The sequence below is a fragment of the Balaenoptera physalus genome (genome assembly GCF_965194825.1).
Source record: "Balaenoptera physalus genome assembly, chromosome: 19".
NCBI lineage: Eukaryota > Metazoa > Chordata > Mammalia > Artiodactyla > Balaenopteridae > Balaenoptera > Balaenoptera physalus.
The window spans coordinates 50338191-50352467 of record NC_138900.1 but is presented as its reverse complement, the minus strand read 5'-3'; the positions used below and the strand labels follow the sequence as shown (position 1 = coordinate 50352467).

The 14277-nt window shown below is 44.2% G+C and overlaps 1 protein-coding gene and 1 pseudogene across 4 annotated transcripts in view; one reads left to right on the top strand and one right to left on the bottom strand.

The window, feature by feature from the left end:
• Positions 1-14277, bottom strand: part of CDH1 (cadherin 1) — a 77620-nt gene that overhangs the window by 19551 nt on the left and 43792 nt on the right. For all 3 annotated transcript variants that reach the window (XM_082436046.1, XM_082436047.1, XM_082436045.1), the window contains 4 exons: positions 8605-8828; positions 4250-4393; positions 3969-4124; positions 3079-3223 (listed from right to left, as the gene is read on the bottom strand). In XM_082436046.1, coding sequence (XP_082292172.1) covers positions 3079-3223; positions 3969-4124; positions 4250-4393; positions 8605-8828 — 669 coding nt within the window. The remainder of the gene's footprint in view (positions 1-3078; positions 3224-3968; positions 4125-4249; positions 4394-8604; positions 8829-14277) is intronic.
• LOC309648047 (protein CEBPZOS pseudogene) lies at positions 6-2827 on the top strand (annotated as a pseudogene). The gene is made up of 2 exons (XR_014268686.1): positions 6-401; positions 786-2827. The product of XR_014268686.1 is annotated as a protein CEBPZOS pseudogene (transcript).

Here is a 14277-nt window from a genome sequence, read left to right as displayed (position 1 = left end):
TGGAAGCAAAGGAGAAGATTTAGTCAAGCTACACTTTAATTTCCAAAATTCTGACCAAAGCGCTAGGGGAGGAAGAAAGCATTCCACCAAACGAGCAAGTGGTGTTCCCAGAACCCAGCTTTTCCAGAGGATATTTTGGGTGGGGAGTGTGGGTGAGGAGTATGGGGAATAAATAACCTTAAACTAAAACATTTTTGCTGTGTCTCTTATACTGAGTGAACGGCGTATAAAATAGGAAAAATAGCAGAAATTTCCGTAATTGGCTTCTTAGCCACAGCTCCACCTGAGAGAATGGTCATTTGAGATTGTTGCCTTCAGGGTAGAAGGAAATATTTACAACACTTGTGACAGACAAAGTACTAGTTCCCAGAATACCTAAATAACTCTTCAAGAATCAATAGGCAGGGCTTCCCTGGTGGCGCAGTGGTTGGGAGTCTGCCTGCTAATGCGGGGGACACGGGTTCGAGCCCTGGTCTGGGAGGATCCCGCATGCCGCGGAGCAGCTGGGCCCGTGAGCCACAACTACTGAGCCTGCGCGTCTGGAGCCTGTGCCCCGCAACGGGAGGGGCCGCGATAGTGAAAGGCCCGCGCACCGCGATGAAGAGCGGTCCCCGCACCGCGATGAAGAGTGGCCCCCGCTTGCCGTAACTGGAGAAAGCCCTCGCACGAACCGAAGACCCAACACAGCCAAAAATAAATAAATAAATAAATAAAATTAAAAAAAAAAAAAAAAAAAGTAAATCTCTTTATTAAAAAAAAAAAAAAAAAAAAAAAAGAATCAATAGGCAGGGCTTCCCCAGTGGCGCAGTGGTTGAAAATCCGCCTGCCAATGCAGGGGACATGGTTCGATCCCTGGTCCGGGAAGATCCCACATGCCGCGGAGCAACTAAGCTCGTATGCCACAACTACTGAGGTTGTGCTCTAGAGCCCGTGAGCCACAACTACTGAGCCCGTGTGCCGCAACTACTGAAGCCCGCGTGCCTAGAGCCCGTGCTCCATAATGAGAGAAGCTACTGCAGTGAGAAGCCCGCGCACCGCAACGAAGAATAGCCCCCACTCGCCTCAACTAGAGAAAGCCGGTGCGCAGCAACGAAGACCCAACACAGCCAAAAATAAATAAATTAATTAAATTAAATTTTAAAAAAAGAATCAATAGGCAGGGACTTCCCTGGTGGTGCAGTGATTGGGAATCCGCCTGCCAATGCAGGAGACACAGGTTCGATCCCTGCTCCGGGAAGATCCCACATGCTGCAGAACAACTAAGCCCGTGCGCCACAACTACTGAAGCCCACGCACCTACAGCCTGTGCTCCACAACAAGAGAAGCCACCGCAATGAGAAGCCTGCGCACCGCAACGAAGAGTAGCCCCCGCTCACCCAAACTAGAGAAAGCCCATGCGCAGCAACAAAGACCCAACGTGGCCAAAAATAAATTAAAAAAAAAAAAAAAGAATCAATAGGCAGGCATGCGCAGCCCCACGAGTACGCGCCTCAGGATAGCCCACACTATGGATCCACTGGCAAAGCAGATCTTTAAAGGAGTTTTAGTAGCTGAACTTGTGGGCATTTTTGGAGCATATTTTTTGTTCAGAAAGATGAATACAAGCCAAGAGTTCAGGCAAACAATGAGCAAGAAATTCCCCTTCATCTTGGAAGTTTATTGCAAGTCCACTGAACACTATGGAATGTACGGAATCAGAGAGAAAGATCAAGAAAAGTGGCTGAACAGCAAAAATTAGGAATTTGACCATCAATCAAGGTTTGCCCTATTTTACAGTATTAGGCAAGATTAAAACTCCAAAGCTGACATGGATGGATTTTAGAATATTTAAGGTGAAATGTAAATTCTAATTAAAGCAGTTGTTCTTTGGACTAACCGTGAAGAAATTGATGGAACGATTGTTTATTATGTTATAAATGGAGTTTCATTTACTACTCATAATAAAGTGGTTCTCCTTTAAAAACAAAAACAAAAAAAACAACTCCCCTATAATTCTGTATAAACCTTTCAAAATAGATAAAATACTAAAACATCTATTTTTAATATTTATTACATTTTTTCTTTTCCATTACAGTTTATTACAAGATGTTGAGTAAAGTATCCTGTGCTATACAGCAAGACCTTGTTGTTTATCTCATTTATCCCCCTTTTCTCTCCCCTTTGGTAACCATAGGTTTGTTTTCTGTCTGTGGGTCTGTTTCTGTTTTGCAAATAAGTTCATTAATATTTATTACATTTTAACTCAAACATTTAAAATCACATTATCTAAAAATATATTAACTAGAAATATTGCTTTTATCCATTTTCACTTTACCTGAAACAATATTCAAACTCTACATCAATGTCTCTGGTACTACTGGAGCCCTTCTGGAATAAAATTTGTCATTTAAAAAAAAAGAAAAATCAATAGGCAAAAGACAAACAGCCCAAGAGAAAAAAAAGGGCAGAAGACTTGAATAGACAAGTTGTAAAGAAACCCAGCTGGTCAGCAAACATATGATAAGATGCTTATTTAGCCCATTAATAATCAGAGAAATCCCATTTTAAGTTATGTTGAGATATAACTACACACTCAACAGATTGGCCAAAAAAGAAGTTGAACAATTCCATGATATATATTGCTGGTGGGAGTATAAATTGGTTCAGCCACCTTGGAAAACAGTTTGTCACCAAGTAGAAAAGTAGGCAAAACTAACAAGACATTATCCAGGGGTAAGTACACACGTGGTAAAAGATAAATGAAAGCAAGGGAATGATTATCACAAAAGTCAGGGTGGCGGCTGTCTTTATGGAGGAGGGAAAAAACGTGATCAAGAAGGATTGTACAGGGGCTGTAAACTACTAACAAGGATCTGTTACTTAATCAGGGAAGGTTATTCTTAAACTGCTCCTTGCTTAAACTGGGCCGAAACATTTTATACATATTTCTATAGGTAGGATGTTTTACACACACACAGTGTCTTCCAAAGAAGTTCTGTGCATATGAAGGGCCTGACCCCAAACGCCAGCCCCAACACTTGGGGGTGCAAAGAATCTAAGTGTCTTCATGGGTGTTGATCTCCTCGTTGCTGGACGTACCTGGAAGAGCGCCCTCCATGACAGACCCCTTGAAGACCTCCTGGGTGAACTCAGGCTTGTTGTCATTCTGATCAGTCACGGTGATCACAATCTCCATCGGCTCCTCGATTGCTTGCCCGTTCGAAGACACAGCATGAGAGAAGAGCTGCAAGAGCCAGGTGAGGGTTACTCGGGAAGACGAGGTGGGAGAAGTGGTCCAACCAGAGCAGAGTGGGCTCCACCCGGCCCCCACTCCCTCCCACTCAAGTATGCACCGCCCCCCCCCCCAAGCACAGAACTTCTCCCACACACGTGCTGCTGCTTCAATGAGGTCATGACACTGGTTAAGACCATGACCTGTGAGACCATGGGCTGGAGAACACATCCACCAGGTCAGAGCCCCATTTCCCACATAAGGGCTGGGGGCCAGGCCTAGGAGATAAAGGTGGAAGCCTAAAACACTCTGACTGGTTCCAAGCGGGGTCGAATTTGCTCTGGCTGCTCGAGTCTAGTGTTCCCCCTGCAGACCTCCCTGCGTTTGGCATCAACGCATTACCTCCCAGCTTCCCTAAGCTCACACTGCTCTCAAGGCCCAGAAATAGTTTTTGTTCCCCAACATCATCACCAGCCTCTGCCTTTGTGTCAGGGACTTTGAGTCCCAAGAACAGGTTGACACCTTGGGTCTAAAATCATGTCTGATGCCTCAGGACTCTCCCCACTTTACTCCTAACAAGGAAAACATGAACAGCCCCCAATTTTTGCAGGTTCTCCTGTCATTTCTCCTTATCAACAGGTCTAAAGTTAAGCTCTTCAAATGTCCAGAACATCTGATCTATGATCAGCGTGAGCTGACCATAAAAATTTTGAAAGGATGTAACCCCATCATTAACAGGCTTCTAAGAGACACTCACAATGTACTTGGCAATGTCTTCTCTATCCAGAGGTTCCGTCACCTTTAGCCATCCTGTTTCTCTTTCAATAATAAACACATGAAGAGGGGGTGTGTCGGCTCCTTGGCCAGTGATGCTGTAGAAAACTTTGGTTTCTTTGTCCCTGTTAGATTTGATCTGAAGACAAAACAGAAAGAAATGAATTAGCAAGGAAGGATTCTGACATTGGCTCTTTTCCCTTTCTCTCCTTGGTCCTTCTCTGCCAAATTCCTCCCAGAGAAATAGAGAACTTCCTTCTGTACCTGAACCAGAGCCTTAGGAAATGGGCCTTTCTCATTTTCTGGGCAGCTGATAGGAGGAATAACCCAGTCTCTCTTCTGTCTCCTGAGACCATGGTGGGAGCTGGGAAATGTGAGCACTTCTGTCTGGGTTCCAGAGGGAGAGTCCTAAAAGGAAAGAAGATGAGGAACAAAATGAGATAATTCAGGAAAGATAATACGGGCCGAACAACCTAGGCAGTCAGCATCTCCAGCCTTCTGAGGGCAGGTCATGGTTTTCGTTTAACAACAAAATAAAACAGCCAAAACAAACCCCAACAGACCCCTTTACCATATCAGAAAGACGGTTTCCTCTTTTGATCCTTCTTAGTGTGCAGAGTTCAGTAATCATTATGCACACACGATGACAGGTTTGAGGGTTTGACATTATTTAAGAGTTATTTCAAGCTTATATCTCATATCTGTCATTTTTTAAAATATTTTATTTATTTATTTATTTATTTATTTATTTATTTATTTGGTTGCACCGGGTCTTAGTCACTGCAGGTGGGCTCCTTAGTTGCGGCTCACAGGCTCCTTAGTTGTGGCTCACCAGCTCCTTAGTTGCAGCACGTGGGCTCCTTAGTTGAGGCAGGTGGGCTCCTTAGTTGCGGCTTGTCAGCTTCTTAGCTGAGGCTCACCAGCTCCTTAGTTGTGGCATACGAACTCTTAGTTGCAGCATGCATGTGGGATCTAGTTCCCTGACCAGGGATCGGACACAGGCCCCCTGCATTGGGAGCGTGGAGTCTTATCCACTGTGCCACCAGGGAAGTCCCACACCTGTCATTTTTAATAGGACATTATGCTCCAATGATTTACTATCAGAGCTTATTCAAAAATTAGATATTCAGGTGTTTTTAATATTCTTTTCTTTTATATTTTTCCTAGTGATATAGGTCTCCAAAGTAGAGTTAGCCTAAGTGGGTAAGTTTTGGGGACTTGCTACTTTGTGATCAATACTAATCCCTTAATCTCACTGTGTTAGTATATCCGTATGGTTTCCATTTGTTCTAACAGAAGTTGTTTGGATGGGAACCAAAAGTGCCCTTTGAGACTCGTATTGAACAGTTTTCATGTGCGATAACTTTATGCATACACAGGGAAATAAGATAGCTGAAGATGGAAGGAAAGATCTTCCAAATTGTTTAAGTGTTTTAAAGTGATTGGTAGTAACACAGTAAAGGTTCCAGGACAATTCCATCTTCCATCCTCCACAGAGTCACCCATCCCTGCCTGTCAAGTGAGAGTCAAGCCTTGCTTCCTGGGTTTTAAAATGTGACTCAAAATGCACAACACAGACATGAAATATGACCAGATATCATCACAAAATCCTTCCCAATCCTGCATTCCTGTGTACTAGTCACTCACACACCCCTTGAAACACACCCTCTGCATTAACCTCCTAGAGAAGCAGTCCTGCCCTGGCCAAGGGCAGGCTCTGGAGCCAGGCTGCCTAGCTTTGAATCCTCACTGTGACACCTCACCTTCCTGGGCTGATTATTTAACTTCTCTGTCCCACACTTTCCTCATGTCTAAAATGAGGATTATATTAGTATCTGCCTCATAGGGTCCTTGGAAGGATAAAACGTGATACTAGTATTGCAGTAAAGCACTTAGAATAGTGCCTGAAACATAGTAAGTGCTCAATAAATGCTAATGATGAAGATGATAGTTGGATTGGTTGTAAAACACTGAGTTATGGTTTTAATGAAGTGGAATTTGGGATTTGACCTGAGCACAGGAATAAATACTAAACTGATTCTCAACACGGTATCCTAAGCCTAAAAATGACCATCTTGCACAGCCATGGTAAAAAAACAGGCCTTGATGAATGAATGCAAATTCATTTGCCATACTGAAGAGGAAGGCAAAGAGCACACCTTGCTGACATCAGGACTATGGAATCTTTTCAGAGAATGATAATAAATAATGATGAACATTGTGCTGGCAAAACATAACATTAACATCTTCATGTGTGAAATTATTATTATTTTTAAATGATGATATTTATCTATCTATCTATCTATTTATTTATTTGGCTGTGCCGTATGGCTTGTGGGATCTCAGTTCCCTGACCAGGGATTGAACCTGGGACCACGGCAGTGAAAGCCCAGAATCCTAACCACTAGGCCACCAGGGAATTCCCCACATGTGTGAAATTAAAGGGAATCGTGCCTAAACTTACTGAACATGGGATCCATCCCTCAGAAAAAAAGGATACCAGACCAAGAAAACCCATCCAGCCAAGGAGACAAAACTGGAAAGTTAGATCTACTTATATTTTTCCCCCAGCTTTCTTAAGGTATAACTGACAAAATAAAAATTGTTTGTATTTAAGGTGTACGATGTGATGTTTTGATATATATAGGATCTATTCTCATATGAATTAAAAGAGAGGTAAGATTATGACCCCTTCCAGTGTAGGGCCACCTGGCACCACAAGGGTCCCTTGAACTAGGGGCAAACCAAAGTCAACCTCAAACCAGCTGTGGGAGAGTTGCCACTTACCGCTCAATATCCATTCTTTCTTATTTAAAAACAAAAATCTCTCTTTCTCTCCATCTCTCTGTCTCTCTCCCCATATATACATAAATTTCGTGTCCAACAATGTACCTAAGTAAAACTACATTTCCTATACTACACTTGTAGCTAGGTGTGACCATGAAGCCAAGTTCCAACTAATGAGATATAAGCAGAAATATTGCTTCAAAATTCCACAAAGCCTTCTTTAAAAGGTAGACAACTAAGTGATACATTTTTGGGCTTCCTCCCTTCCAACTTCCTACCATCCAGAGGAAAGGTATGATAAATGGAGATCCAGCAGCCATCTTGGGTCATGAGGTATCATTGAGGATGGAAGCCGTATGCTGAGGATGATAGAACAGAAAGGAAAGAAAGAACCTAGCCTCCTGATGACTGCAAGAGTCTCCATACTGGCCACAACTTACCACTGAATTGCCTTAACTTGAAAGAGAAATACTCTATTTTACATAAACCACTGTAATTTGTGCTTTTCTATAATATGTATTTGAACATAATCATGAAGGCAGATGGCAAAGGTGAAGAGGAAAAGTTGAAAAACCAACTTTGTTTACATCTGTGGATCATAAGAGGTTTCCACACACAGCTGCCCAGCAAGAACTTACCAGGCTGGACTTACATGAATGATGGAATTAATTGGAGACTTAAGTCAGGAAGCCATGTTAATTTAGTTCCCCACATTTCTGGTCTGGCCAATTACACCAGGGAGAAAAATCAGATCTATCAGGACTATTAAATTCCTAGAATCTCAACAGTCTTCAGGGAGAAAGACAAGAGCCAGCCTGAAAGGCCTTGGCATTTACAGTACTTCCACACTCCCAACGCGATAGCGGGATACAACTAGAATGGCCCTCCAGAGAGACATTTCAGTAGGCAGCGCCATGGGAGCAGTTTAGAAACTGGCAAAGGCATTTGGCTTTGGGTAACAATTTCCAGAAACATTCTTGCCAAGAACCTGGGCAGACATGTATCCTTTCATGTGTGGCCAATGCACCCATCTGTCCACTAAGTATTTACTGCGCTCCTGGTACGTGCCAGGCCTAAGGGCCAGGCACTGCAGATACAATGGGGAAGGATCCTGTGGAGATTATAGTCCAATCAGGCGAAAGCTTCCTGCTGATTCTTCCCCTTCTTTGCCAAGGCCCTCTCCACTAGAGACACGAAGAGCAAAATGACCAGAGAACTGAACTCGTGTTCATTGTTCCTCTGGGAAGGGAATGAGAAGAGCAGTTAACAATTACTGAGTACTTATCATATGCCTACCATAGTTCCAGCATCTCACATGTAATAATTCATGGAGTCATTATTATCCCCATTTTACATATAAGGAAAGTCAAGCACAGACAGATTAAATAACTCCCCCAAGTCTACTCGGGTAGTAAATAGAAGGGCTGGTACCCAATCCCAGACAGAATCCATGCCCTTACCTCCTATTCTACACTACCTGCAGAAATAAGGTAGTGTATCTTGCCATCCACCCAACAACAAAAAAAATCCACAGCAAGAACTAGTTCAGTTAGACCAATGGTTCTCAACTAGGGGCTATTTTGCACCCCTTCCGCCCACCCCCAGGGGGCATTGGCAGTGTCTGGAGACAATTTTGGTTGTCACAACTGGCAGAGTGCTGCAAGCATCTAGCAGTTAAGGCCAGGGATGCTGCTAAACATCATATAGTGCAAAGGACACACCCACGGCAAGAAGTTATCCAGCCCCAAATGTGAATAGTGCCAAGGCAGAGAAACCTGGATTAAGCAGCAAACTAAAATAATAGTGAACTTCCAAGAAACACTCCAACGTACATGATGATGGTGGTGGCGATGGCGGTGCACTACTGCCTTCAGGGTCACTTTGGTGGAAAGCTTCCTGCGGGTGGAGTCCCAGGCGTGGACAAGAAAACTCATCTCTGGATGATGAAGGTGTAAAGGCCGTTTGACTGTAACCACGCCATCTGTGCCCACTTTGAATCGGGTGTCATCAGAAACATAGACTGTCCTTGGTAGACCGGTGCATCCTTCAAAACTCACTGCAGGGCATAAATCACAGTGATTAGGAAACTGAGGAGATTAAAGAGCATTCCTTCTCTAGAAATCGAACTTCATTCACCCACCAAAAGCCTGACTCACACAAAACAGTCACAAGTAAAACAGACCACAGTCAGGTGACAGAAGAGCAAAGATATCAAAGTAGTGGATGCCATCATTATGTTCTTCACAATTACAGGGCGACTTAATTGTGGTCTGATTCTTTTCTCATCTACTTGGAGACTGAAAACAGTAAGCTGTCTAGAAAGTAACTTCTCCTTTTCAATAACAAAAAAGGGCCTCTCCTTCAGATGGCTCTTGACGATATGAAAAATAACTGAGATAGAATATCTATTGAGTCCAAAAGTTTGAGACCTAGGTACAGTGAGATGCTGTGGATTAACTACATTTAAATAAACAGTTTCCATTTCAGTAAACAGTGGCAGATAATAAGAGGGAGGCATCACAGTTACGTGGTTAAGAGTAAGGACTTAGGCAAATTTTTTAACCTTTCTGAGCCTCAGTTTCTTCATCTTCAAAATTAGGGTAATTATGGTGCTTACCCTCCCGCCCCCAAACATGGTCTTCTTTTCCCTGGCAAGGGTGGGGCTCAAGTCCCAGCTCTGCTTATTAGCTCTGTGACCTTGGGCAAGTCATTGAATCTCTCCGTGCCTCAGTCTACCCATCTGTAGAATGAAGTCATCGATAGCAACTACCTACTAGGATTGTTTTAAGATACATAGAACATGGGAGTTCCCTGGCAATCCAGTGGTTAGGACTCCACATGCGTGACGTGGCCAAAAAAAGATACATAGAACAGTGCCTGGCACATAATAGACACTATTAAATAAAAATTTTAAAACAAATGTAGCTTTGGTTAATCATTTATTCAATTTTCCACAAAAGACATGGATAATTGTGATATTCGTTAAGTACTGATTATATGCTTATTTTCCGAGGCACTGAGAGGTAATGCGTGCTTGCAATCTGAGGCCCAGTGGAGAAACTCATCACTGTCAGTTAGGAGAGACAGTGAAGATTTCATAGGAAAGTCTTCTACCTGAACGTACAACACAGCAAGACAAATGCAAAAGACAGAAGAGAACTACTTGGGTGGGGGAACTTAGGATCAGTGGCTTAGAGACAAAACTATTTAAAGTTTTATAGTTATTGAAGTATTAAAACTCTAAAAGTATTAATACCCAATGCTGGAGAAGCTGTGGTGAAAAGTGTCTGCACTAAACATCAGAGTCCCAAAAGACTCACTCGTTCAACAGGCTTCCATCAAACTATTTGTCAGAAACTGTGCTGGGCTCTAAGGATGAAAAAAATTCTGTGAACAAATAGACAAGGCACCTGCTCCCCTTGAGCTTACACTGTTGTGGAAGAGATGGACATGTAACAAAACCAAATCTCAGGTAGTGACAAATGCTAGATATAAAGGAATTAAAAAAGGTGATACAAGAGTGACAGGGGAAGGGCTTCCCTGGTGGCGCAGTGGTTGAGAATCTGCCTGCCAATGCAGGGGACACGGGTTCGAGCCCTGGTCTGGGAAGATCCCACATGCCGCGGAGCAACTGGGCCCATGAGCCACAACTACTGAGCCTGAGCGTCTGGAGCCTCTGCTCCGCAACAAAAGAGGCCGCGATAGTGACAGGCCCGCGCACCGTGATGAAGAGTGGCCCCCACTCGCCGCAACTGGAGAAAGCCCTCACACAGAAACGAAGACCCAACACAGCCAAAAATAAACATAATAAATAAATAATAAATTTTAAAAAATTAAAAAAAAAAAAAGAGTGACAGGGGAAGAGGAAGGTGTGGGGAGGGTGTAACTTATACTGGATGGTGAGAGCTGGCCTCTGTGAAGTTGGAGCCGTCTTAGTGGGGACCTGAAGGAGCCAGCCTTGCAGAAACCTGGCTCAAGGGCCTTCAGGCAGAAGGAACAGTCGATAAAACAGTTCTTTCTGGGAAATTCTCAAGTTGGCCTGTTCTCCTCCCTTTCAAATAATTGCCCCCTCATTCCTCCAGTGGAAGTTCGATTTTGTCCAAGAGATCTTTTATAAAAATTCCTACTTTTGTGCCGATTTTGCACGGCTAGGCACCTCTACATGCATAAGGATCAGGTCTCTGCCAGAAAGCCCTATAGCCAGTTATGATGTCTAGACTGCAGTTTTCATTTCTTCCACTAGGGGCCACCCTTGCAAACTTTTCTGAAACCAACAGCCCCACCCTTGCCAGAGAAAGTTAAGACCATGTTTGGGGGCAGCAGGATATGTACCATGATTAGCCCCAATTTGAAGATGAAGAAACTGAGGCTTGTGGGATCTTAGTTCCCCGACCAGGGATTGAACCCGTGCCCTCAGCAGTGAGAACACGGAGTCTTAACCACTGGACCACCACGGAATTCCCTGCCATGTCCTTACTGAGTGGCCTTAAGCAAAATGCTTAACATCTCTGGGCCTCAGTTTTCTCTACTGGATCCTGAAGGATTCCACCGAGTGAGCCCACCTCTTCCGGGTTTTGTGAGGATTAACTAAGACAGTGAATGTGAGCACATTTTGAAAGTGAAAGAACAAAGCAAGTGGAAGGGGATGAGGATGATTTCTGTGCATTTGAGTAGACAAGCTAGAGGACAAGCATTTGCTACATGAACAGATGAACCAAAAAATGACAACAGAAGCAAGAAGAAACACAAAACCCTTAAAGGATGGGCAGATACTACCCTTTAAGTCTAAAATAGGAATTTCTGGGGCTTCCCTGGTGGCGCAGTGGTTGATAATCCGCCTGCCAATGCAGGGGACACGGGTTCAAGCCCTGGTCTGGGAAGATCCCACATGCCGTGGAGCAACTAAGCCCGTGAGCCTGCGCGTCTGGAGCCTGCGCATCTGGAGCCTGTGCTCTGCAACGGGAGAGGCCGCGACAGTGAGAGGCCCGCGCACCGCGATGAAGAGTGGCCCCCACTCGCCGCAACTGGAGAAAGCCCTCTCGCAGAAACGAAGACCCAACACAGCCATAAATAAATAAATAAATATATATATAAAATAGGAATTTCTTCTCAAACTAGCAAAACAAAATGTTTTTCCAATAACCTTCCCCCAACCCCACCCCAGCAGAAGTAATGGGGGCACCGGACTGTGTTGGGGTCTTGTCATATTAGCAGGTAACAAAAGCTGCCCTCATTTTTCACACTGAATTCCTTTTCCCAGCCAGCCCAAATCTGGGCAGTTGGGACAAGCATGATTGGACTTGCCAAGGGTGGTGGCCTGAAAAAATGAAAATGGTTTTGCAAATAACTTAATGCAAGGCTCTTAACCTGCTCTGGGGCATCTCGTCTGAATGGTGGTTAAGCTCCGCCCTTTGAGAAGTGACAGAAGTAGTGTGCCCACGACAGGCAGGCTCAACCTGAATTTCCAGGTGCTCATTATCTTTCTGTGCAACCTGAGCCTCTGGGCTGACAAACTAGAAATTATAGGAAAGACCAAGGGGATCTCCAGCTCCGGGAAGGCTCTGGGAAGCTTGCTTCCAACTCTGGCAAGGGCTAGGCAGCATCTCAGGGTACGGTGAACACCAAGGCCAGCATGTAGGAGTAAACAAGAATGGCGAACTGTAGAAACCAGAGGATCAGTACATGGGAATTAGGTATATTTGAACTTTTCTACAATAAAAAGTTAAACAAAAATAAAGCTAGCAAAGGACGAAGTCAGCTTTGTCCTTTCCTAAACTTGTTATTTGGTCACTCGGTTTAGAAACCTAATCCCGAGAGCCAAGAACCCAGTGGCCATCTCTAAATGGGAAGATCTTTTCAACACCATATCATCATTATCGCCATCAAAAACTACACATTCAACTAATAGCTTCAACTACCTTTTATTCACTATTTTCTTAATATTTAAACAAGTGACAACACTATGTGTCAGGCCCTCTTCTAAGCACTTTACAAATATTAACTCGTGTAATCCCAGAACTCTTCGAGGTTGCTACCAGCAGCATCCCCTTTTTAGAGATGGAGAAACTGAGGCAGCTAGTTAAGTGGCAGAGCGAGGACTGGGACCCAGGCAGTCTGAGAGTTCAAGTGCCTGACCATTCTTCCTCGTGCCTGTCTCTACAAGCCAGACCCTTGCCCTGTGCTCTTTAAGTCCAGTTTTCAGACTGAATCCCCCGCCCGCAGTCACCCTTTGGTATTAGGCATCACCATCCCCATTTTCTTTGCCCTGAATTAAAGGCTGGTGGGAGGAGGGGCCAGGCTGTCGGATCCCAGAGTGAATGTTCTTCACCACTGTTCCCATATGCAAAATGGGGATGGAATACTTATTATGGAAAAACAAAAATGAAAAAAGACATTATAGAACAGTAGGAATTCTACCCAGCAGGAGGTTAGCAGTAATTTGAGTGGAGGTGGAGGGAAGATTGAAAAAAGTACGATTGGAGGCAGTTTTTTAAAAGGTGCTTTCCTTAAATGTTTTTGTATTATATGGTGTGTTACAATTACAGTAAATTAGGGGCTTCCCTGGTGGCGCAGTGGTTGAGAGTCCGCCTGCCAATGCAGGGGACACGGGTTCGAGCCCTGGTCTGGGAGGATCCCACGTGCCGCGGTGCGGCTGGGCCCGTGGGCCACAGCTGCTGAGCCTGCGCGTCTGGAGCCTGTGCTCCGCAACGGGAGAGGCCGCGATAGTGAGAGGCCCGCACACCGCGATGAAGGGTGGCCCCCGCTTGCCGCAACTAGAGAGAGCCCTCGCACAGAAACAAAGACCCAACACAGCCAAAAATAAATAAAAAAAAAAAAAAAAAAAAATTTTACAGTAAATTACTTTTGAAAACGACAAAAGTAAGAGTGACTTAAAAAGTATCTTTAACGCATTGTGACTCTTGTATGTTGTTATTCATCCTACAAGTGCCCCATTTTCTCACGAATTCTGGCAGAAGTAGTAGCTTTAATTACTACTTCTTCACTCTGCAAGAGATGACTGAAGTTCAAAGAAAAATTAACCCCAAGTCCACGAAAAGCTTTTTGGTCCTGGGACAGGCTCTGAGCGCTCAGCAACATTCTTTGCTTGGAATTACCATTGTGCCACGAACAGTCCTGCGTGAAGGATCCCGTTTCTTCTCCCACCCCCACCCAGCTGGAATGTGAGTGGGTAGGAACAAGACAGTCTCCTAAGCTTCCATATATTTCAGGGAGATAGAAGGACAGGGCCTGCTATCAAAGCCAGCTAACCATAGTTGAGTTATCTGGTAACGAGTGGGATAACCCAGTCTCTTAGAAGCAACTGCTTGAAAGTAGTGTTTCCCCCACACCACACACAAAGGGGTACCTTATGGGTTGTCTCCCACTCCTCAGAAGGCATTTCCCATAGCTAACACCAAAGAACACTGAATTTACCTTTGTTTCAAGGATCACTGGACCTCAGCGTTGGAAGAGAAAATTACACACACAACCTCGAGGGCAAGATC